The following is a 23721-nucleotide window of genomic DNA, read 5'->3' as shown; positions in this document are numbered from 1 at the left end:
TACCTAATAAACTGAAAGGGATGGTGTACCTAATAAACTGAAAGGGATGGTGTACCTAATAAACTGGCTGGTGAGTGTATTTGGATGATTATGTTAAAAATGTGTTTGTTAATATGTAGGTGTAATAATCCTATATATTATCATATGTAGCCTATAACAATGTTGGAAAAGATTAGCACAGTATGTATGCATTAATATGATCGTATTTCACTTTAGAAGTGATGTTTTCTAGCTTGACAGTCGTTTTAACCATGTCTGATGGAATTACCAAGTTTTCGCCAAGTGTTTAAATATTGCTATTTCTAATCACAATTGCAATATCTGGCCCCAAACAAATCGCAATTAGATGTCATCCACACAATATTTAATGACCCGTGGGCGGGTTAGACATTTGAGTCATTTAGCAGATGCTCTTATCTAGAGTGACTTAGAGGAGCAATTAAGGTTAAGTGCCTTTTTTATTTCACTGGAGTCGGCTCTGGGATTTGAACCTGCAACCTTTCGGTTACTGGCCCAATGCTCTTAACACTAGTGTGTATATTTTGTCATCACACTTGTATAGATGAACTGATTGCTTTTCTGTATATCTGCAATTTTCTGCAGTTCTATCAGTGGCGGTTTGTGCCTTTTAAGATGAGGGAGGATTATTTTTTATGAGCATGGCCTTATTTCTATTACATCATGTTGGATGACTGTCATTCATATTCCATTCACCCAGTTTAATGTAACATCGATAGGTTTAGGCGAGTACATGATACTAGAATTTTCCCTGTACCCATCATGAGGTTGCTACAGCCTATGATTGACAATTTACAGCGTAGGTGCACACATCAAGATAATTTTTAGTAATCAAGGTCTTGCCTGCATCTAGCTGATCTAGGCTGTAATCATTAGTCCAACAGTTGCAAATGAGAGTTTCTCTGGACAAATTCAGATATGTTTATCCCTGTTTCGTTCCATTTGCTTCCGTTTAAGAAACGTTTTTCAACAGAATCGGCGGAGTGAATACACCACTGATCACACGCGAACACAGTTCACTTTCATAGCAGCCACATTAAAACAGCATGATCACTTTACTCGTTGTACAGTATACATAATTCCATCTCACAACGATCTACACTCTCTCTTCCTCTCACCTTTTCCCTTTGCTTGTGGACTTAAGTGCAGAACACATCAGCTGTCTGTGACTAGGTGAAAAAAACAGATCCTTTGATTGGGTGGACAACATGTCAGTTCATGCTGCAAGAGCTCTGATAGGTTGGAGGACGTCCTCCAGAAGTTGTCATAATTACTGTGTAAGTCTACTGTATGTAAGTGGGTGAGAACCATGAGCCTCCTAGGTTTTCTATTGAAGTCAATGTACCCAGAGGAGGACAGAACAGAGGAGGACAGCTGTCCTCCGGCTACACGATAGTGCTACCCTACAGAGTGCTGCTGAGGATACTGTAGACCTTCATTGCAAAACAGTGTGTTTTAATCAATTATTTGGTGAAGTGAATATATTTAGTATAGTTTTATCTAAAAAGCATCACTTTAATGTTTTACTATTTTTATTTTTATGAAATTCCATAAGGAGGATGGTCCTCCCCTTCCTCCTCTGAGAGGAGCCTCCACTTAAGTCTATACATTTGAATTTATTTCTTCTTTCTTCCATTCTCAACTACTGAAATGGGCTCCCGAGTGGCACAGCGGTCTAAGGCACTGCTTCTCAGTGCAAGAGGCGACACTACAGTCCCTGGTTTTGAACCCAGGCTGAATCACATCCGGCCGTGATTGGGAGTCTCATACGGCGGCGCACAATTGGCCCAGTGTCGTCCGGGTTTGGCCGGGATAGGCCATCATTGTAAATAAGACTTTGTTCTTAACTGACTTACCTAGTTAAACAAAGGTTACACACAAATAAGAGTTAAGTTGAACTTCCTTTACCTGTGATGACAATGGTACAACCTCGCCATCTAGTGGTCATAAACTAGTCTTACAATCAAATGAGCTTATGACTGAGGTAGGTCTGAAATGAGCTGTAACGCTTCCCTTCTCAGATCACTTGGTCAGGAACATCTCTTGGCCTTACCCATCACCCTTGAATGGTAAAACTCTTGACAGTAGACACCCCTCTTTGGAGTGTAATCTGGGCTGTGTTCCAGGAGATGGGTAGAGTAGAGGGGAGTGATGAAAGGAGATGCTGGTGAAGCCCAATAGAGCCGTACTCAGTACTCAGGGACAAGTGGGCCTCGCTGTCACCCCTTGACTTGTAAAACTCTTGACAGGGAGAGGGGTCAGCTGTCAGTCACCCTGAGCTGTAAATGGGCCACCCTTTTTGGAGTGCAGTCTGGGCTGTGTTCCAGGAGATGGGTAGAGTAGACCGGAGTGATGAAAGGAGAGCCTGGTGAAGCCCAATAGATATGTACTCAGTGCTCAGTCCTCATGGACAAGTGGGCCTCACTGCCCCTGCTAAACATGTCCTTTTTCTGAGAAACAGGGCAGACAGACAGACAGTTGTACCAACTGGCAGAGTTGGTTCCATTGACAACACCTTCTAGACAACACCTTCTACATGTGAGACTGTGGAGAAGACCACAAACAGAGCCATCATCATAAACATAATTGCCCTCCAGTAAGGAGGTCTGTGATTGGAGCTCATCACTAGGGCCCAGATGTTTCCTGGTAATGTCACATAGTCCAGGAAAAATTCCAGTATGGGTTAATGTGGCTGGACAGGTGTGACATTTGCAATCGCTGTGAAGCTGCTGTCCTTGCTCTCTCCCCTTTCACATGGAAAAGTATGAACCAGTCCACAGTCACAGTGATTGTTTTGGCATGCATCTGAGGCTGAAGGTGTTGACCCAGTAACCCTTTATCCTCAGGCCTCTATCTGTCCTGATCCTTTCGATTACACTACTGAGCTGATAAGGCCCACAGGATTAAACAATAACCAGAGAGGACACTGGGAGTGACAGGCCTTGCCATTTGGTTCCAGAGGAGTTATCTCATGTGACTTCTGTCCCCCTCGGTCTCTGGTGCAATGAGAACAGACAGGGGAGAGGGAGGTTCTGTGTTGTGATAGAGGTCAGGACTCAGGACATTAAAACAGGTCTGGAGAACTGCAGGTGTTTTTTCTACCTGTTAGTTAATTGATCAATGCCAATGATTGGCCAGAGATTCCACCATCTGTCCCATGTTTTAATCAGTGTAGAATTAAAAAAGTTAAAAATAAGTACTACCTCAAAGTTAACATGTCCTTGTTTTCTGTCCCTGCAGGTACGAAGCAGAGAACGCTTTCTTCTCCAACCTCAATCTGCCTGACTTCAACATCATTGACACACTGGGGGTTGGTGGCTTCGGCCGCGTAGAGCTGGTAGGAACCACAACTGCCACTGGTCGGCCTTCTGACCTAATAGCAAGCTATTGCTTAATGAACATTGCCTTGAATAGCATTGTGTAGACAAAATGTTGAGTAAACTGTCATTTGAACTTACTCTGCCGGTTGTCCACTTCAATGGTTCATGTGCAAAAAATATGAGACAAAATATCCACAGAAAAGTATTGTTAAACGGGCTTTTTTATATGCTGGTACTGCCGTTACAATTTCCATCACCTGGCACATGCGCAAAACCATGTAAACACCTGTGTACAGGGTTATATTGGTGATTCCCCTTGCCACTTTATTGTTAAGCCAATGGGTTTTTGGTTTTAGTTTTGTCTTGCCTTCACCTACTCAACATGGCATCTTATTGTATCCCAGTCTGCTGTTATTCTTATTATATCCCAGTCTGCTGTTCCCACATGCTTAAGAGGGCCACCATTGTTCCTGTTCCCAAGAAAGCTAAGGTAACTGAGCTAAACGACTACCGCCCCGTAGCACTCACTTCCGTCATCATGAAGTGCTTTGAGAGACTAGTCAAGGACCATATCACCTCCACCCTACCTGACACCCTACCTGACACCCTAGACCCACTCCAATTTGCTTACCGACCCAATAGGTCCACAGACGACGCAATCGCAACCACACTGCACACTGCCCTAACCCATCTGGACAAGAGGAATACCTATGTGAGAATGCTGTTCATTGACTACAGCTCAGCATTTAACACTATAGTACCCTCCAAACTCGTCATCAAGCTCGAGACCCTGGGTCTCGACCCCGCCCTGTCCTGGACTTTCTGACGGGCCGCCCCAAGGTGGTGAGGGTAGGTAACAACATCTCCACCCCGCTGATCCTCAACACTGGGGCCCCACAAGGGTGCGTTCTGAGCCCTCTCCTGTACTCCCTGTTCACCCACGACTGCGTGGCCATGCACGCCTCCAACTCAATCATCAAGTTTGCGGACGACACTACAGTGGTAGGCTTGATTACCAACAACGACGAGACGGCCTACAGGGAGGAGGTGAGGGCCCTCGGAGTGTGGTGTCAGGAAAATAACCTCACACTCAACGTCAACAAAACAAAGGAGATGATTGTGGACTTCAGGAAACAGCAGAGGGAGCACCCCCCTATCCACATCGACGGGGCAGTAGTGTAGAAGGTGGAAAGTTTTAAGTTCCTCGGTGTACACATCACGGACAAACTGAATTGGTCCACCCACACAGACAGCGCTGTGAAGAAGGCGCAGCAGCGCCTCTTCAACCTCAGGAGGCTGAAGAAATTCGGCTTGTCACCAAAAGCACCCACAAACTTCGACAGATGCACAATCGAGAGCATCCTGTCGGGCTGTATCACCGCCTGGTACGGCAACTGCTCCGCCCACAACCGTAAGGCTCTCCAGAGGGTAGTGAGGTCTGCACAACGCATCACCGGGGGTAAACTACCTGCCCTCCAGGACACCTACACCACCCGATGTCACAGGAAGGCCATAAAGATCATCAAGGACAACAACCACCCGAGCCACTGCCTGTTCACCCCGCTATCATCTAGAAGGCGAGGTCAGTACAGGTGCATCAAAGCAGGGACCGAGAGACTGAAAAACAGCTTCTATCTCAAGGCCATCAGACTGTTAAACAGCCACCACTAACATTTAGTGGCCGCTGCCAACATACTGACTCAACTCCAGCCACTTTAATAATGGGAATTGATGGAAATTATGTAAAAATGTATCACTAGCCACTTTAAACAATGCCACTTAATATAATGTTTACATACCCTACATTACTCATCTCATATGTATATACTGTGCTGTATATCATCCACTGCATCTTGCCATCTTTATGTAATACATGTATCACTAGCCACTTTAAACTATGCCACTTTATGTTTACATACCCTACATTACTCATCTCATATGTATAGACTGTACACTATACCATCTACTGGATCTTGCCTATGCCGTTCTGTACCATCACTCATTCATATATCTTTATGTACATATTCTTTATCCCTTTACACTTGTGTGTATAAGGTAGTAGTTGTGGAATTGTTAGGTTAGATTACTTGTTGGTTATTACTGCATTGTCGGAACTAGAAGCACAAGCATTTCGCTACACTCGCATTAACATCTGCTAACCATGTGTATGTGACAAATAAAATGTGATTTGTTTTGATTTGATTTATTGGCTGGTTTGCGTAGCTTGCTTACGAGGGAGAATGTTTCAGTTAGAATCGTTCCAGTAAACAAGCACCAAACCAGCGGTAAGTTGTTGATTGCAAAGCACTGTACGTCAAAAGTGATTTTTATACTCCCAAGTGATGATTTAAATGTACAATTTATATCAATTTGTCTGTAAATGTTATTCGAACATCACACATAAGATGCAGCGTTTTTTGGCGAATATTTGTTGTGCATTTTGTTGTAAAGAATTCCAACTAATACTAGCTAGCAACTTACTGTGTCTGGTGGGGGGGGTTCGTATATTTTGTACAGCGCGAGAGTGCAGAGTTGGATGGTGAGCCGTGCATTGCATGACGTGCAATTTTGTGCTGTTCCTATCAGGTACATTGTTAAAGATATTATATTGTATATTGTAATTGTATTATTTTGGTAACTACATGCCCAGTGAACAAGCACCAAACCAGCGTGCGTGAGTGCAGAGTTGGATGGTAAGCCGTGCATCGCATGACGTGCAATTTTGTGCTGTTCATATCAGAAAAAAGCTCCATGACTGGTGCTACAAGTTGGAGTTCGTGTCGATGATTGATTGTACACAACGCAAGAAGAGTCCTGTTACAGTGGTGCCGTGACCGCTCTTCTGGATCGGATCATCCTTTCCTGGATTTCCATCTCAGAACTTCGCCGTGGTTGCCGTTGAAGAATCAGTTAAGACGTTGCTGGTGCAGTTTATGGCAAAATCGCATTTAGCCACAAGAGGGCGCTACCGCAACGTTTTATTATCGAAATGGATGATTTCTCTGGTTGAGACTCTTCACGGATAAACGATATAACTTGTGTTACTTGTTTATTTGCAATTCTAACGTATATCTGATATAAGTAGGGTGAGTTTTACCAGTGTACTAGAGTTTTGATGATAGTTTACCCATGGAAACGCCCAAGGATGTGTATGAAAGAGTTTTGCCAAATACATGGAGTGGGGAGGTCTCCATGGATTTCATAGCAGACATAGTACAGCAGATTGGTCATTCCATTGGGGAGAACATTGCCTCCTGTTTGGAGTCAAAGGCAATTGTTGGGGACAATGTTATGGGTAATGCATGCAGCTCTAGGGGTATGGATGTGTCATGCCTGAACCTGGTATTGAAGTCTGATATCAGGGAACCGGTGTACTTTCGGGGGGATGGCTCTGAAAAGTGCACAGTGCATGAGTGGGAGGATATGGTCATGGTTTACATGCATAAGAGGGGTGTATCTGTGATGGACCAAGCAGTTGAGGTTATGGGTAGGCTTATGGGAAGGGCCCGCGATGTTGTTAAAGTGGGCATACGCAGCAATCCCTCCGTTGATTTATCTAAAAGCCCGAGTCCCATCTTTGACATATTGAAACAACATTTTAGTGACACTGCTTTTTCAAGCATGCCCCTCGCTGACTTTTATGCCACATTACCTCTGACTGATGAACAACCATTTGAATATTGGCTCAGACTGAACAGGGCTATGGAGGTTGCTGAAGATTGTCTAAAGATTACAGAAAAAAAGTGTTGAAGATCCATCTCGTGAGCTCCCAGTCATGTTCATCAGACATTGCCCTAATGCTGAACTGTCGCTTATCTTTAAGTGCAAGCCATTACAGCAGTGGACCGCTGCAGATGTTCATGAGAAGTTGGATGAATACAGGAGGGAGCGGAGGTACTCTCACTTATCTAAGGTGACCCCAGCCATCGCAACAATGAAGCAGGAAGTTGGTGCTGTCATGCCAATCACCATGCCTGCTGTGAGGCCCCACATAGAAGTACCTAATGCGTTGCCTTACCCAGCCCAGACTATTCAGGGCTCAGCTGAGCCGATGGAACATATCCTTGCAATGCTGGAGCGTGTGCTGGAGCAGAGGCCACAACAGTCTGACCGTCAGTTCCAAAAAGGGAATGGGAGCAAAGTGAAGTCTAATGGGCCATGTAACGTGTGCGGGGATGCTGGACATGATACTTACTTTCACTGCAGGGCCAATCACCTCTGCTTTCTTTGTCATGTAGCTGGCCATGCACGCTCTCAGTGCCCCAAGGCCGCAGCTCTGAGCACAGCTGGTGGAGTCCCTACAGTAATCACTGCTCAGCTCCCGGAAAACTAGTAGGCCTGCATGTAGAAGGGGAGAGTGTTGGGACTTTGTAGAGTCCCCATCGGTGAGCTGTTGATTTGGAGTCTGTATATAAAAGTGTTTGTGACGAAATGGAGACTGAGAAGAGTATCATAATGCAGAACACACAGAGACTTTCCCCATATGAAGATTTATTTTATGCCAAGGTGTTAATAGGAGGAGAAGTAGAAGTGAGAGCTATGCTTGACAGTGGGTCCATGGCTTGTACCTTGAGCTCTAGGGTCTTACCTGAACTGTTGCATGCAGGAGTGTTGAAAAGTCCATCATTGAGTCCTACAGAGGTAGTCTTGGTTGGTTGTGGTGGGTTGAAGACGAGGCCTTTGGGAGTATGTGAGCTGGAGATGGAGGTGTACGGATGTAGAGTTGCCGTGCCTGCACTGGTTGTTGAAGGCCAGAGTGATGACCTCATCTTGGGCAGCAATCTCCTAAAGCACTTGATTCGCCACCTGAAGACAACTGACATTTACTCCTGAGGTGCTGACTTGCTACACCCTCGATAACTCCTGTGATTATTATTATTTGACCATGCTGGTCATTTATGAACATTTGAACATCTTGGCCATGTTCTGTTATAATCTCCACCCGGCACAGCCAGAAGAGGACTGGCCACCCCTCATAGCCTGGTTCCTCTCTAGGTTTCTTCCTAGGTTTTGGCCTTTCTAGGTAGTTTTTCCTAGCCACCGTGCTTCTACACCTGCATTGCTTGCTGTTTGGGGTTTTAGGCTGGGTTTCTGTACAGCACTTCGAGATATTAGCTGATGTACGAAGGGCTATATAAAATAAACTTGATTGATTGATTGATTGAAGACTAATGGAGATCTCTGGAAGAGGGTTTATACTCCTGTGTGTGACGGGGGTGAGGAGAGCAAGCTAATCAACATGATGGCTAATGTGGAGAGATGGAGAGACAGTGAAGTACCTGACAAAGTTGGAACTGTGAGACTAAAAGGGGCTGTGACTCTAGAGCCTATGCAGGAGCACTTAGTCTGGGGCAGACTGCGAAATACTCAGAATCTATCAGCGGGCAGTGCTGTTCTCATTGAGCCCAGCAGTTCAAGGTCAACACCAAGGTCAATCCTGGTAGGGAGGACAGTAGCTCTGTTGCGGGGGGATGGGTGGCTCCCTGTTAGAGTGATAAACCTTTCTCAGAAGACAGTGACATTGAGACGAAACGCCACTCTAGCCGATGTCTTTCCTTGCATGGCTCTAGAGGACTTTGACTGTTCGTGTGTGAATTAGAGGTCGAACGATTATGATTTTTCAACACCAATACCGATTATTGGAGTACCAAAAAAAGCCGATACCGATTAATCGGACAATTTTTTAAAATTGTTTTTTTTGTAATAATGACAATTACAACAATACTGAATGAACACTTATTTTAACTTAATATAATACATCAATAAAATCAATTTAGCCTCAAATAAATAATGAAACATGTTCAATTTGGTTTAAATGCAAAAACAAAGTGTTGGAGAAAAAAGTAAAAGTGCAATATGTGCCATGTAAGAAAGCTAATGTTTAAGTTCCTTGCTCAGAACATGAGAACATATGAAAGCTGGTGGTTCCTTTTAACATGAGTCTTCAATATTCCCAGGTAAGAAGTTTTAGGTTGTAGTTATTATAGGAATTATAGGACTATTTCTCTCTATACGATTTGTATTTCATATACCTTTGACTATTGGATGTTCTTATTGGAACTTTAGTATTTCCAGTGTAACAGTATAACTTCCGTCCCTCTCCTCGCCGCTACCTGGGCTCGAACCAGGAACTCATCGACAACAGCCACCCTCGAAGCAGCGTTACCCATGCAGAGCAAGGGGAACAACTACTCCAAGTCTCAGAGCGAGTGACGTTTGAAACCCTATTAGCGCGCACCCCGCTCACTAGCTAGCCATTTCACATCGGTTACACCAGCCTAATCTCGGGAGTTGATAGGCTTGAAGTCATAAACAGCGCAATGCTTGAAGCATTGCGAAGAACTGCTGGCAAAACGCACGAAAGTGCTGTTTGAATGAATGCTTACAAGCCTTCTGGTGCCTACCATCGCTCAGTCAGACTGCTCTATCAAATCATAGACTTAATTATAACATAATAACACACAGAAATACGAGCCTTAGGTCATTAATATGGTCTAATCCGGAAACTATCATCTTGAAAACAAAACGTTTATTCTTTCAGTGAAATACGGAACCGTTCCTTATTTTATCTAACGGGTGGCATCCATAAGTCTAAATATTCCTGTTACATTGCACAACCTTCAATGTTATGTCATAATTGCGTAAAATTCAGGCAAATTAGTTCGCAACGAGCCAGGCTGCTAAAACTGTTGCATATACCCTGACTCTGCGTGCAATGAACGCAAGAGAAGTGACACAATTTCACCTGGTTAATATTGCCTGCTAACATGGATTTATTTTAGCTAAATATGCAGGTTTAAAAATATATACTTCTGTGTATTGATTTTAAGAAAGGCATTGATGTTTATGGTTAGGTACAGTCGTGCAACGATTGTGCTTTTTTCGCAAATGCACTTTTGTTAAAATCATCCCCCGCTTGGCGAAGTTGGCTGTCTTTGTTAGGAAGAAATAGTCTTCACACAGTTCACAACGAGCCAGGCGGCCCAAACTGCTGCATATACCCTGACTCTGTTGCAAGAGAAGTGACACATTTTCCCTAGTTAAAATAAATTAATGTTAGCAGGCAATATTAACTAAATATGCAGGTTTAAAAATATATATTTGTGCATTGATTTTAAGAAAGGCATTGATGTTTATGGTTAGGTACACGTTGGAGCAACAACAGTCCTTTTTCGCAAATGCGCACCGCATCGATTATATGCAACGCAGGACACGCTAGATAAACTAGTAATATCATCAACCATGTGTAGTTAACTAGTGATTATGATTGATTGATTGATTGTTTTTTATAAGATAAGTTTAATGCTAGCTAGAAACTTACCTTGGCTTCTTACTGCATTCGCGTAACAGGCAGGCTCCTCGTGGAGTGCAATGTAAAGCAGGTGGTTAGAGCGTTGGACCAGTTAACCGTAAGGGTGCAAGATTGAATCCCCGAGCTGACAAGGTAAAAATCTGTCGTTCTGCCCCTGAACAAGGCAGTTAACCCACTGATCCTAGGCCGTAATTGAAAATAAGAATGTGTTCTTAACTTCTTCTGGCTGCAAGCCCGACGTCGGTACACTTATGACAACAGCCAGCTCAAGTGCAGGGCGCGAAATTCAAAATATATATTTTTTTTTAATATTTAACTTTCACACATTAACAAGTCCAATACAGCATTTGAAAGATAAACATCTTGTGAATCCAGCCAACATGTCCGATTTTTAAAATGTTTTACAGCGAAAACACCACGTATATTTATGTTAGCTCACCACCAAATACAAAAAAGGACAGACATTTTTCACAGCACAGGTAGCATGCACAAAGCCAACCTAACTAACCAAGAACCAACCAAACTAACCAAGAAACAACTTCATCAGATGACAGTCTTATAAAATCTATGTTTTGTTCGAAAATGTGCATATTTAGAGCTGAAATCAGTGGTTACACATTGTGCTAAGGTAGCATCTTTTTCCCAGAACGTCCGGATATTTTTCTGACTCTCACATATTCTGACCAAATAACTATTCATAAACATTACTAAAAAATACATGTTGTATAGGAAATGATAGATACACTAGTTCTTAATGCAATCGCAGTGTTAGAATTCTAAAAATAACTTCATTACAACATAAGGCTTACGTTATGGCGAGCGAGTGCCCAAAACCTGGGCGCAAAACTAATAGTACACAGTTCGACAGATATATGAAATAGCATCATAAAATGGGTCCTACTTTTGATGAGCTTCCATCAGAATGTTGTACAAGAGGTCCTTTGTCAAGAACAATCGTTGTTTGGATTTAGAACGTCCTTTTTCCCTCTTGAATTAGCAAGCGCACTAGCCAAGTGGCGCGAAGCTCTCCTTCCTGAACAAAGGCACACAACGCAACATGCCTAACATCCCGAATAAATTTCAATAATCTAATAAAACTATATTGAAAAAACATACTTTACGATGATATTGTCACATGTATCAAATAAAATCAAAGCCGGAGGTAGTAGTCGCCTATAACGACAGCTTTTCAGAAGGCAATTCCAGGTCCATCCTCGCGCTTTCCAGAAAACAGGAAATGGGTGACACGTCATTCCAAGAGGATTTATTCCACCTCAGACCAAGATAAACACTCCATTTCTTCTCTCACTGCCTCTTGACATCTAGGGGAAGGTGTATGACGTGCATGTATACTAATACGTATCATGCCCATTTATAGGCAGGACCTAGAACAGAGCATAGTTTTCAGACTTTCCACTTCCTGGTCAGGAAGTTTGTGCCAAATGAGTTCTGTTTTACTCATAGATATAATTCAAACGGTTTTAGAAACTAGAGAGTGTTTTCTATCCAATAGTAATAATAATATGCATATTGTACGAGCAAGAATTGAGTACGAGGCCGTTTGAAATGGGCACCTTTTATCAGAGCTACTCAATACTGCCCCTGCAGCCAGAAGAAGTTAACTGACTTGCCTAGTTAAATAAAGGTGTTAAAAAAATAATTAAGAAATCGGCGTCCAAAAATACCGATTTCCGATTGTTATGAGAACTTGAAATCGTCCCTAATTAATCGGCCATTCCGATTAATCGGTCGACCTCTAGTGTGAATGATGATTCATCAGAAGCTTTACAGCAGCAAGTGCAGAGAACGGCTGATATACTCACTGACTGCCAAGATGACTTTGACAGTGACTGATGACGGTTCCAGCCAACTTCACGATACTGACGGATCTGACAGTTCAAGCAGTCCTGGGGTCTTACGTGACTTAGGTTTGACTGATGTTGATGTCGACTCCTGTCAAGTGTCTCCTGCTGGTAAGAAGAAACTCATCCAGCTCATAGCTGAGTACCAGTCCATTTTTTCCAGGCACAAGTTGGATTGTGGAAAAGCTTCCGGATGTCTTCACCGCATTTAACTGAGTGATGAGAAACTCTTTCGGATGCTCTACCAACGCCTTTCACCAAATCATTATGAGAAGCTCAAGCAAGCATTGAATGAGATGGAAGAACGTGAAATCATAAGGAAGTCTAGTAGAGTTCACCTCTCCCCTTGTCCTTGTATGGAAGAAGTCTGGAGACCTGAGACTCTACCGATTTTTGTTTGCTCAATACTTGCACCATCAAAGACGCTCACCCACTCCCTCACCAGGCTGACGTGCTGGCCGCTTTAGGTGGAAATGCTTTTTTCTCGACAATGGACCTTACCTCTGGCTACTAGAATGTGGAAGTGCATGAGGATGACTGGAGATTCACAGCTTTTACGTCGCCATTTGGATTGTACGAATACAATCGTATGCCACAGGGGTTATGTAATAGACCTGCAACCTTTATGAGGATGATGCTAAACATTTTTAGGGATCAGAACTTTCTTAGCCTGCTGTGTTACCTTGATGATGTCTTGGTCTATGCGCCCACTGAAGATCTGGCTATACAGCGCCTGGAAATGGTTTTTGAGCGTCTCAAGGCTCACAACCTGAAGTTGGCGCCAAAAAAGTGTAACTTTCTGCAGAGGTCTGTGAAGTTTCTGGGGCATATCATTAGTGCGGATGGTGTAGCTACAGACCCTGAGAAGGTGAGTGCCATTACAGGAGTAACAGAAGCTGATCTGATGGAAGATGGCACTGACATTCCATCTTAGAAGAAATTGAGGTCATTCCTTGGGATGGTGGTGTATTATCAACAGTTCATTGAAGGGTGCTCGACCATCGCAAAGCCTCTCATTGGATTGACTATTGGACACAAGGCTCCTCGCTTAAAAATGAAGCGGCGCTCACCTGTCAGGAAGTTGACGGCTGCCGACTGGACAACAGCATGCAGACAGGCCTTATTCCAGCTAAAGCAAGCCCTACTCGACCAGGTTTTGTTGGCCCACCCCAACTTCAACAAACCCTTTCTACTCTCAGTGGATGCGTCCAGCAACGGCTTAGGTGCTGTGCTGTCCCAGGTGCAGGAACAGGGAGCTACAGCGAGACCTATAGCCTTCGCGAGCAAGTCCCTCAGTTATGCGCAGTCGAGGTATCCTGCGCACAGGCTTGAGTTCATTGCCATGAAATGGGCTATCTGTGACAAGTTCCACCACTGGCTACGGGGACAGCAGTTCACGGTATGGAGGGATAATAATCCCTTGACATACATTCTGACCAAAGCAAAGCTTGATGCTTGTGAACAGAGATGGGTCGCCAAGCTGGCACTGTACGAGTTTGACATCAAGTACATCCCTGGAAAAATAAATGTTGTTGCAGATGCTTTGAGCAGAGAGCCCTTCGTACGACCCAGTGCACTCCATCGCCTGACAAGGGTCCCGTACGAGACCTTACTAGCTGAAGCTAACGCTGTGCGCACAGACAGAGTGCAAGATGTGTTTCGCTGGTCCAGCCACCCCTTTGACAAAGCCTCTGACTCGAACGAAGTGGTCATTAGCTGTCAGGCTACTGTTGACCCCTCATCTGGTGCTTTATCAAGACATGAAGTTGCAGCTGTTCTTCATTCACACAGGTGCTGGGTAGGTGAAGTGGGCTCACATGCATTGCTGTTGCCACAGCTTCCACAGGCTGTTATGCAATCAGAGCAGACCGATGTCGATGTTCTGCCACACAACCTACTGATAAGTAAGCAGCGTGATGACAACGTGATTAGCAGAGTGTTCTTCTTTGTGGAGAGGGGGAGAAGACCTTCCCGGAGAGAGCGTGCCCATGAGAGTGTTGAGGTTTTGTGTCTTCTCAGAAGTTGGGACACGTTGACCATGAAGATGGGTGTACTGTATCGTGTTTCGAAAAATGTGGTTACAAAGAGGAAAACGTATCTGTATGTGGTTCCAGCCTCCATGAAAGCAATGGTGTTGAAGGGTGTCCATGATGAAGCTGGTCACCAGGGCCAACAGAGAACAGTCTACCTGACAAGACAGAGGTTCTTCTGGCATGGCCTGGAGAGGGAGGTAAAAGCATATGTGAAGTGCTGCAGGAGATGCGTCGTGAGCAAGACTCCTGATCCGGAAGCAAGAGCTCCTCTTGAGAGCATAATTACAACTGAGCCTCTTGAACTAGTGTGCATAGACTTTTGGTATGCAGAAGATTCTTCAAACAAGTCCTTGGATGTGCTCGTTGTTACTGACCACTTTACCAAATTGGCTCATGCCTTCTTGTGTCTGAATCAGTCTGCTAAGTCAGTAGCTCATCAGTTGTGGAACAACTATTTCTGTGTCTACGGGATGCCTCGCCGTATACACTCAGACCAAGGAGCCAACTTTGAGAGGGCTTTAATAGCCAAACTGTTGAGTGTTGCAGGTGCTCAGAAGTCTCACACCATGCCGTACCATCCGGTGGGGAACGGGTCCTGCGAAAGGATGAATAGGACGTTGGGAAACATGATCCGGGCCCTGCCGATGAGAGCAAAGCACAGATGGCCTCAGGCGCTGAAGTCCCTCACGTTTGCGTACAATTGTACAATCCACGAGACCACAGGCTTTGCCCCTTTCCTGCTAATGTGTTGGAGGACGCCAAGACTGCTTGTTGACATAGTCTTTGGCTCTGTCATAGAGAACCCAGAAGTTGTCGACTATGACCAGTTTGTTCAGTCTTTGAAGAGAGATCTGAAAGAAACCATGAATACAGCACAGGCATCTGCAGCGAATCAGTTGAAGAGGCATGCTGACCTTTATGACAGAAGAGTCAGAGGAGCACCAGTGGAGATTGGGGATCGAGTGTTGCTGTCTAACAAGAGGAAGCGAGGAAAGCGGAAGCTCGCTGACCGTTGGGAGGATACTGTCTACCTTGTCACTGGATTGAATGTTGACAGTCACACTTTTTAAGATTCAGAACAGCTCCACTGGACAGCAGAAGACGGTACATTGCAACCTGATAATGCCAGTCAACTTTCTTCCTCTTCCCCATGCTGCCGTTGATGAGGGAACAGACATGTCTGGATTAACAGAGTCTGAGGACATGAAGGACAGCCTTGTGGTCTCAGCTGCCATGGACACTGTAGTGGATGATGATGCTGAGTACAGAACAAGAGTGTGGGTGTCAGAGTTGGCTTCTGAAGGAACAGGTGACACAAGCCTGGAGGGTGATGTGCGATCCTTGGATGCTCAGGATATTCCACCTTTGGATTTTGTGGAAGATATACTGCAGCTGGAAGGTCTGCTTCGATCAGACATTCTTCAAGAATCTGACCGAGACCGTAACAGTATAGTGAGTGAGCTAATTGACCAGTCTGCTTACGATATCCGTACTGACCTACCAAACTTGGACCATTCCTTACCTGATCAGTTACGCACGGACTGTGTTGACAGACCCACTATTGCAACAGTACACAACACTGTCACTCCTTATGAAGTTGAAGGTACTCGGGGTTGTATTAGGTCAAGGGCAGGAAGACTATTTAAACCAGTGTCTAGACTGATTGAGATTATGAATCAGCAGAAAGTTAGCTCTTGAAGGTTAATATGTGAATAGAGAGGGTCAATGGTATTGACATCTTTTATTTGTTTTGTTTTTACATCATTGTGACCATGATTAGAGGTTCCAGGATGGTAATGTGACGGATATGATAAAGTCTCTTATGGTGGTTTATTTTAGTACTTGGATGTTTTAAAGTCACTGAGTGTATTTAACATGCAACAGGCATGTTTACCTATGAGAGCTAAGGGGAGTGATCAACTGCTTTGCACTCTAATTCTCAAGGAGAATAGTCTAATGACTGGAATATTTAGTGACTGTTTTAAAGCAGGGTCTGCATCCTTGATATACACATCTTTACCTTTTAGTTTTCTCTATTAGGTAGTATAAAAACATATCTATATATTTTTTTTCTCTCTGGATTATTCTGTACATATTTTGAGTGTCTCTGTATCTGGTATGTTTGCACAGTGCCGTTTTGTATTTTTATTATTTTTCTTTGCAAGTAGAATTCAGTAGGGGGGAGTGTAACAGGGTTATATTGGTGATTCCCCTTGCCACTTTATTGTTAAGCCAATGGGTTTTTGGTTTTAGTTTTATCTTGCCTTCACCTACTCAACATGGCATCTTATTGGCTGGTTTGCGTAGCTTGCTTACGAGGGAGGATGTTTCAGTTAGAATCGTTCCAGTAAACAAGCACCAAACCAGCGGTAAGTTGTTGGTTGCAAAGCACTGTACGTCAAAAGTGATTTTTATACTCCCAAGTGATGATTTAAATGTACAATTTATATCAATTTGTTTGTAAATGTTATTCGAACATCACACATAAGATGCAGCGTTTTTTGGCGAATATTTGTTGTGCATTTTGTTGTAGAGAATTCCAACTAATACTAGCTAGCAACTTACTGTGTCTCTTGGGGGGGTTCGTATATTTTGTACAGTGCGAGAGTGCAGAATTGGATGGTGAGCCGTGCATTGCATGACGTGCAATTTTGTGCTGTTCATATCAGGTACATTGTTAAAGTAATTATATTGTATATTGTATTATTTTGGTAACTACATGCCCAGTGAACAAGCACCAAACCAGCGTGCGTGAGTGCAGAGTTGGATGGTGAGCCGTGCATCGCATGACGTGCAATTTTGTGCTGTTCCTATCAGAATAAAGCTCCATGACTGGTGCTACAAGTTGGAGTTCGTGTCGATGATTGATTGTACACAACGCAAGAAGAGTACTGTTACACCTGCACGAGTTTGGTTAATATGCATTCATCGCCTGCATGTATTTACGTGATGTGCACGTGCCTCAGATGATGAACAAACAAACCATGAGAGCCATGCACTGAGACCCGTATATTGAAGTCGGTTTAATAATACTGTCTTATGGATATTTTGTCTAAAATTTCCAACGGCATAAGGGCGAACTCAGCAGACAGTTCATTCAACATTCTGACTGGTAAAGGGACTGTTCAGTCTTCTGGAATCTAGCGACAGATGTAGGAAGTCCACACTAAGCTTGCAACTTACGTTGAATTGCATTGATGTCTCATTGAACTGTTGCCTACAGCTAACAGTGCTCTCCTCTCTCCTGTGTCAACAGGTCCAGCTGAAGAGTGATGAGTTGAAGACCTTTGCCATGAAGATCCTGAAGAAGCGTCACATCGTGGACACGCGGCAGCAGGAGCATATCCGCTCTGAGAAACTCATTATGCAGGAGGCCCATTCTGACTTCATTGTCAGGTAGAGACACTCATGCGACACCTGTCCACAGACACTTTTAATTCACAGTGAAACTGCAGAGGACCCACCCTCCCCTCGCCACTGTCTTGATATCTTTGTACTCTGTGTTTCAAATTCAGACTGTACAGGACATTTAAGGACAGTAAGTATCTCTACATGCTGATGGAGGCTTGTCTGGGAGGAGAGCTGTGGACCATTCTTAGAGACCGGTGAGTGTTATACCTTGATCACCAAACCACCATTGTGCGCATGTTGCTTTTGTCTATCCCCACCATACTCATTCATGACATGCAGGTTAAAATACCAAAACCAACTGTGAATCAACTATATTAATTTGGGGACAGGTCAAAACACACATGAAACATTCATGGACATTTAGCTAGCTTGCTGTTGCTAGCTAATTTGTCCTGGGAGATAAACATTGTTTTGGTATTTTACCTGAAATGCATATGTTCCTATTTTTGCTGTGTCTTTGTAGAATTTTGACCCATTTTGAGTCATACAAAATCATGTGTTCTCTACTCCGACAATTAATCCACAGGTAAAAGGGGAAACCTAGTTAGTTTTTTTTGTTAGTTAGTTCTTTGATTTATCTCTACCTGTTCATCTTTCAATCACCCACGTGGGTAAGTATGCTAGTGAAAATCAATGAGTAGATTTTGGAGAGGTGGGACTTGCAGCGCATCAAGCTTCTAAAGTAAAACCAAGTTTTAGTTTAGCGCCTGGCTACGGAGACTCCCGTTGACACCGGCGACCAGTTTGGATTAAATAATAGAATAACATGTATGTGTACATTTATTTTGCAACGCTCGCGCACGCAACCTAGTCAGCATTTTAGGCCAATATTTCAACTCATTTCATTGTGCCTCGCATGTGTTTCAGTGAGTCTGTGGAAGAGCTGGTCAATGTGGGCTTGTTTGAAATATTATGGTTATTTTAGTGATTATTGTCACTTCCTTCTCCAGGGGTTCGTTTGAGGACTCCACCACCAGGTTCTACACAGCTTGTGTGGTGGAAGCATTTGCCTACCTGCATTCCAAAGGCATCATCTACAGAGACCTCAAACCAGAGAACCTTATACTGGACCACAGGGGCTACGCCAAGCTAGTAAGGGACACACCTTGTGGATTCAAAGCTTGATGGCTCAAACCTCTAACCCTTTCAACTATTAACGCTGCAGGTTGCCCCTAAGAATGTATTTTCCCATGTTCTTTGTTTAGGTGGACTTTGGCTTTGCCAAGAAGATCGGGTTTGGGAAGAAAACGTGGACGTTCTGTGGAACACCAGAATACGTGGCACCAGAGATCATTCTGAACAAAGGCCATGACATCTCAGCTGACTACTGGTCTCTAGGAATCCTCATGTTTGAGCTCCTCACCGGCAGGTATACAGACAAACCTGATAATTACTCTTAAATAAAAGTGTAAGGCTAGATGTAAATTTAGATTGGGAGAAATGTTAGTGTCTACTTCTACCCCGGTCTTCCAGCCCTCCCTTCTCTGGCCCTGATCCCATGAAGACCTATAACATCATCCTGAGGGGCATTGACATGATTGAGTTTCCAAAGAAGATTACCAAAAACGCTGCCAACTTAATAAAAAAACTATGCAGGTGAGTCGCAAACCATTTGGTCCACCCTCAACAATTACGGTTTAAATGCTCAGTGTAATCAAAAACATGATTTTCCTGTATTTTATATATATTTCCACACTATGAGGTTGGAATAATACTGTGAAATTGTAAAAAAGTATGATAATGCCCTGTTAGTGTGAGATTTGTTTTAAAAGACCACCTGAAATTTCTGTTTTGATGGGAGGGAGTTTTGGCCTTACATGGCGACATCAACATACAGTAAATGAGTTAATAGACCAATAAGAAAGAGAGTTTTGAACCTCTCTGCCAGTAAGAGCTAATTTTCAGTTTTCCCGTCCCCACTCAGACCACTCCCAGACAGTCCTAGCAAAATTCTTTCCTGAAAAAAATCCTCTTTGCTAAGAAGTTATTTCTGTAACTTTTTGACTATTTTAATTGAAAACAATCACACTAATGTAATTTATTGTCACCCAGAAATGATTTGATATTGAGATAAAAATGGCTGCATTGGACCTTTTAATATCATTTGGTCTTAAGTAGAGAATTTAACCATGATGTGTCCATGTTAGGGACAATCCTTCAGAAAGACTGGGAAACTTGAAAAACGGTGTTAAAGACATCCAAAAACACAAGTAAGTTCATGGATATGGAGCCATATTATTCTACTCATCTTTCCACATTTTGATATTTACAACAGTTTCTATACATTTCCAGATGGTTCGAGGGCTTTAACGGGGAAGGTCTACGGAAGGGAACTCTGACACCCCCTATCATCCCTAATGTAAGTCACAAACAAAAGTCTCAGCAGCAAGCTGCTTTCATAAGAAGTTTAAGTGGCTCAATTCTCTGTCTGACTTTGTCTGTCAATCAGGTGACATCATCGACGGACACGAGTAACTTTGACAACTTCCCAGAGGACAATGAAGACCCGCCCCCAGATGACAACTCTGGCTGGGACAACGATTTTTAAACGTCACCCCCCCCACCCCCAATACCAAATATTCTTCTGTTATTGGCCTGGGGGCCTACTTCCTGATGTAGTTGCATTCTAAAGACTGCGATAAAGAGGAAGAGGAGAGGGGGAAGAGAGGAAGAGGACCACAACCGCTGTGGGTCACCGATATGCCTTCGCTATACGTGGCTCTGGGACTAGAATTTAATGACTTTAGCATTTCCTCAGTGTTCTCACACACACACACACACACACACACACACACACACACACACACACACACACACACACACACACACACACACACACACACACACACACACACACACACACACACACACACACACACACACACACACACACACACAGAGAGAGAGACACACCAGACACAGAGAGACACACCAGACACAGAGAGAGAGAGAGGTAAGTCCTGGAGCTAAAACAATGCCTTTTCCTTTAGCAGAGAGCGCGTGTGAGAATGAGTGTGTGTACAATATATGTGAGAGTGTAAGGACACTATAAGGAACGATAACAAAGTAAAATATATAGTGTGGAAGATGAGTTTTCTGTTGCGGCCAGAGACCTGCACTGCTCCTACAGACACAAACAGACAGGCTGGTTCCATGTTTGGAAGGCTTTCCCTCTGCACCCTGTTTTCTCTCCAAGACTTCTATTACTATAGCTGCTTCCTGAGGTTTGGCTCAGCAGTACCTAGTACCTACAGTATCTGGTACCTGGCCCTCTTCAGTAGGGAAACAGGATCTTAACACTGAGTCTGACAAGTCAAACAGGTACCAAGTGCTCATGACGAACCAGAATGTTACTGTTTGTCTTAATATTACGTTTAGAACCACAGAGTATATGTACATATCATTTGAAATTACATTCTCACACATGCACATAGGCGGCTACACTCATCTACTTTACTCATGTACACTGTATGCAGCAGCTAGTTATCTTTCAAAAAAGCAACCTTTTTGTTCTGTGCTTCTGATGGAAAAATCATGACCTTTCAAATGTCCTGCTTACAAATGTAATCAGTCACACATATTCATCCCTCATTTCTGGAAAGCAATTTGTTATTATGCAGTTATTAGCAAACTTCATCAACGAAGATCCTCGGACCATCTTTCATTTCACAGGCATTGAGCGATCAGATAATAAAGATTTATTTTGAAAGTCCACTATATGCTCTTAGCTACACATCAACCTTACATATTGCAAATGTCTGACATTCTCATCCTATGAGTTGCTATTTCATCATGTAGTTGCTAACCAATCAATATAAATGCCATCCCTTTAAATAGGTAAGTCCCATTTTCATGCCACAGTAGTTTAATTGACCACTTTTAATGGAATTTTAATGCCTCCAGTGCTGTCGTTTCTACAGGTGCTGAATTAAATTTGAATGGATGAAACGTTATGAGCACTGGTTATTGTTACTGTGTATTGATATTAAAGTGCTTGATTACTTTGTAATGCACTTGCTTTCTTTCTTTAAAGAATTGTGTTGGTTTGTAAACTTAAGTGACAGTCTGTTTAATATTTGACACTTTTGTTGTGTTGATTCTCCGTGTTTAGTTAGTCATACAAGTCGACGCTAAATCCAGAGGACAATGATACATACATAGAACAGTTAGCAACCGATTACTATTCCTTTTTGACATAAGTATGAAGTGTGCATCAGTCATATTTTGTAGTAGCTCTATTTAAAAAAATAGTTTTTGTAAAACAGTTGGTGGACTGGACAACCAACATGGTTATGTTTTAAGAGTAACGCTAATCATTCATTCATCATTTTCTCTACACTTGTGGTTCAGTACCTGACTGTCCAACCCCACTAATCATTCATCATCAGTAGAACAATGCAAGTGCCTTAAATCACTGGCATCCCAATTAACATCATGTCATCATTTCAATACTGCATGACCAGTAAGCGACTCATAACATGACATCTGTTGTCACACCTCTTCTACATGGCTGCTGCCTTCCGTATATATATATTTTTACAATAAAATAAAAAACACTAGACAACTGAAAGTCTGTCTATAAAACAGTATTTTCCTCATTTTCTCCCTTTACAAAAATATAGATTTAAGGGATATGTATCCTAACCTGGGTGCACATGGTATGGAAACAAAGTAGAAACACTGACTGCATTATGTGTACACTCTCCTCTGGACATGATAGTGGGTCGTTGCACCTGAAGACTGAGACCTGGGCCCTTATCCACAAAGCCTCTCAGAGTAGGAGTGCTGATCTAGGATCAGTTTCTCATTTAGATAATAATGAATAAGACTATATAGACAGGTTGGGACTTAATCCTAGATCTGATTTCTACTCTGAGACGCTTTGTGGATAATGGGCACAGAAACTCACATGTCAATCTGATAGATAAACCACCACTTAGAATGACCACTTCAATCAGATAAAGAGATGGCAAAGATGATTTGCAGTTTTCGGCACAGCTAGTTTGTTAAATTGAGAGGGAATGCTTAGCACTGTCAATCTTTTTTTATTTAAAAAAGTGCTGAGTTTGTAAAGGCCCAAGAGATTTTAATAGGAATTTTGCTTCAATCTTCACTCATGTACAAGCATATGCAACCCAAGCCACAAATAATCCAGATCATACGCCACAGACAAGAACACGTAGCCTATGCCTGCATTACTTATTTTAAACACTATTGTTGCCGTGATGCAGGTATCCATAGAAAAGATTGCAAACATTTCAGTTTCTTGTACACCACTTTGTCATTCACAATTTGACAGACCCTTACTGCTTTAATTTCCACTGATTTGTGTACCCCCAACCATTACAATCTGAGTTGCCTGATATATTTTCCTTGTGTTTTTGTTATGTTTCCACCGCAAATACATTTTCAGAGTGCCACGTGTACACCCTTTAAAAAGTAAATACAACATACTTTTCATACTTTTCTTCATGTGGCCAATCTAAAGTTAAATTAAGATTTTCTTTTCAAAACACCAAGTCAATAACATAGAGAAGGAAACGTCCACAACCACAAGAGTGTGCAAAAGGTTAGCATCTTCCTGTTCACCCTAAAGTAGTCTGACTCAAATGAAAGCAACTTGTAGGCTTTGACAGGAGGACCTTAAGCTTTTCAGAGATGTTTCTTCTGGTTCGTAAGTATTTCAGATGCCAGTAATCAGACCCATCGAAAGTGTATTCCCAGAGATGGAATTGGCTCACGAGACAGGCCTAACAGTGTGTCAC

The 23721-nt window shown here is 42.9% G+C and overlaps 1 protein-coding gene across 3 annotated transcripts in view; it reads left to right on the top strand.

The window, feature by feature from the left end:
* LOC120017651 (cGMP-dependent protein kinase 1-like) overlaps positions 1-20788 on the top strand; it is a 168208-nt gene extending 147420 nt beyond the window's left edge. For 2 of the 3 annotated variants that reach the window (XM_038960558.1, XM_038960561.1), the window contains exons 10-18: positions 3259-3355; positions 17802-17941; positions 18061-18150; positions 18907-19048; positions 19162-19325; positions 19430-19552; positions 20104-20166; positions 20249-20315; positions 20406-20788. In XM_038960558.1, the coding sequence (XP_038816486.1) occupies positions 3259-3355; positions 17802-17941; positions 18061-18150; positions 18907-19048; positions 19162-19325; positions 19430-19552; positions 20104-20166; positions 20249-20315; positions 20406-20504 (985 nt within the window). In that variant the 3' untranslated portion in view covers positions 20505-20788. Of the gene's footprint in view, positions 1-3026; positions 3092-3258; positions 3356-17801; positions 17942-18060; positions 18151-18906; positions 19049-19161; positions 19326-19429; positions 19553-20103; positions 20167-20248; positions 20316-20405 lie in introns of those variants that run through there. The other variant, XM_038960560.1, reaches the window with a different exon arrangement.
* Positions 20789-23721: the final 2933 nt, after the last annotated feature.

This window comes from Salvelinus namaycush, chromosome 22, assembly GCF_016432855.1.
Source record: "Salvelinus namaycush isolate Seneca chromosome 22, SaNama_1.0, whole genome shotgun sequence".
Lineage (NCBI taxonomy): Eukaryota > Metazoa > Chordata > Actinopteri > Salmoniformes > Salmonidae > Salvelinus > Salvelinus namaycush.
This window is presented reverse-complemented; position numbering and strand designations above follow the sequence as displayed.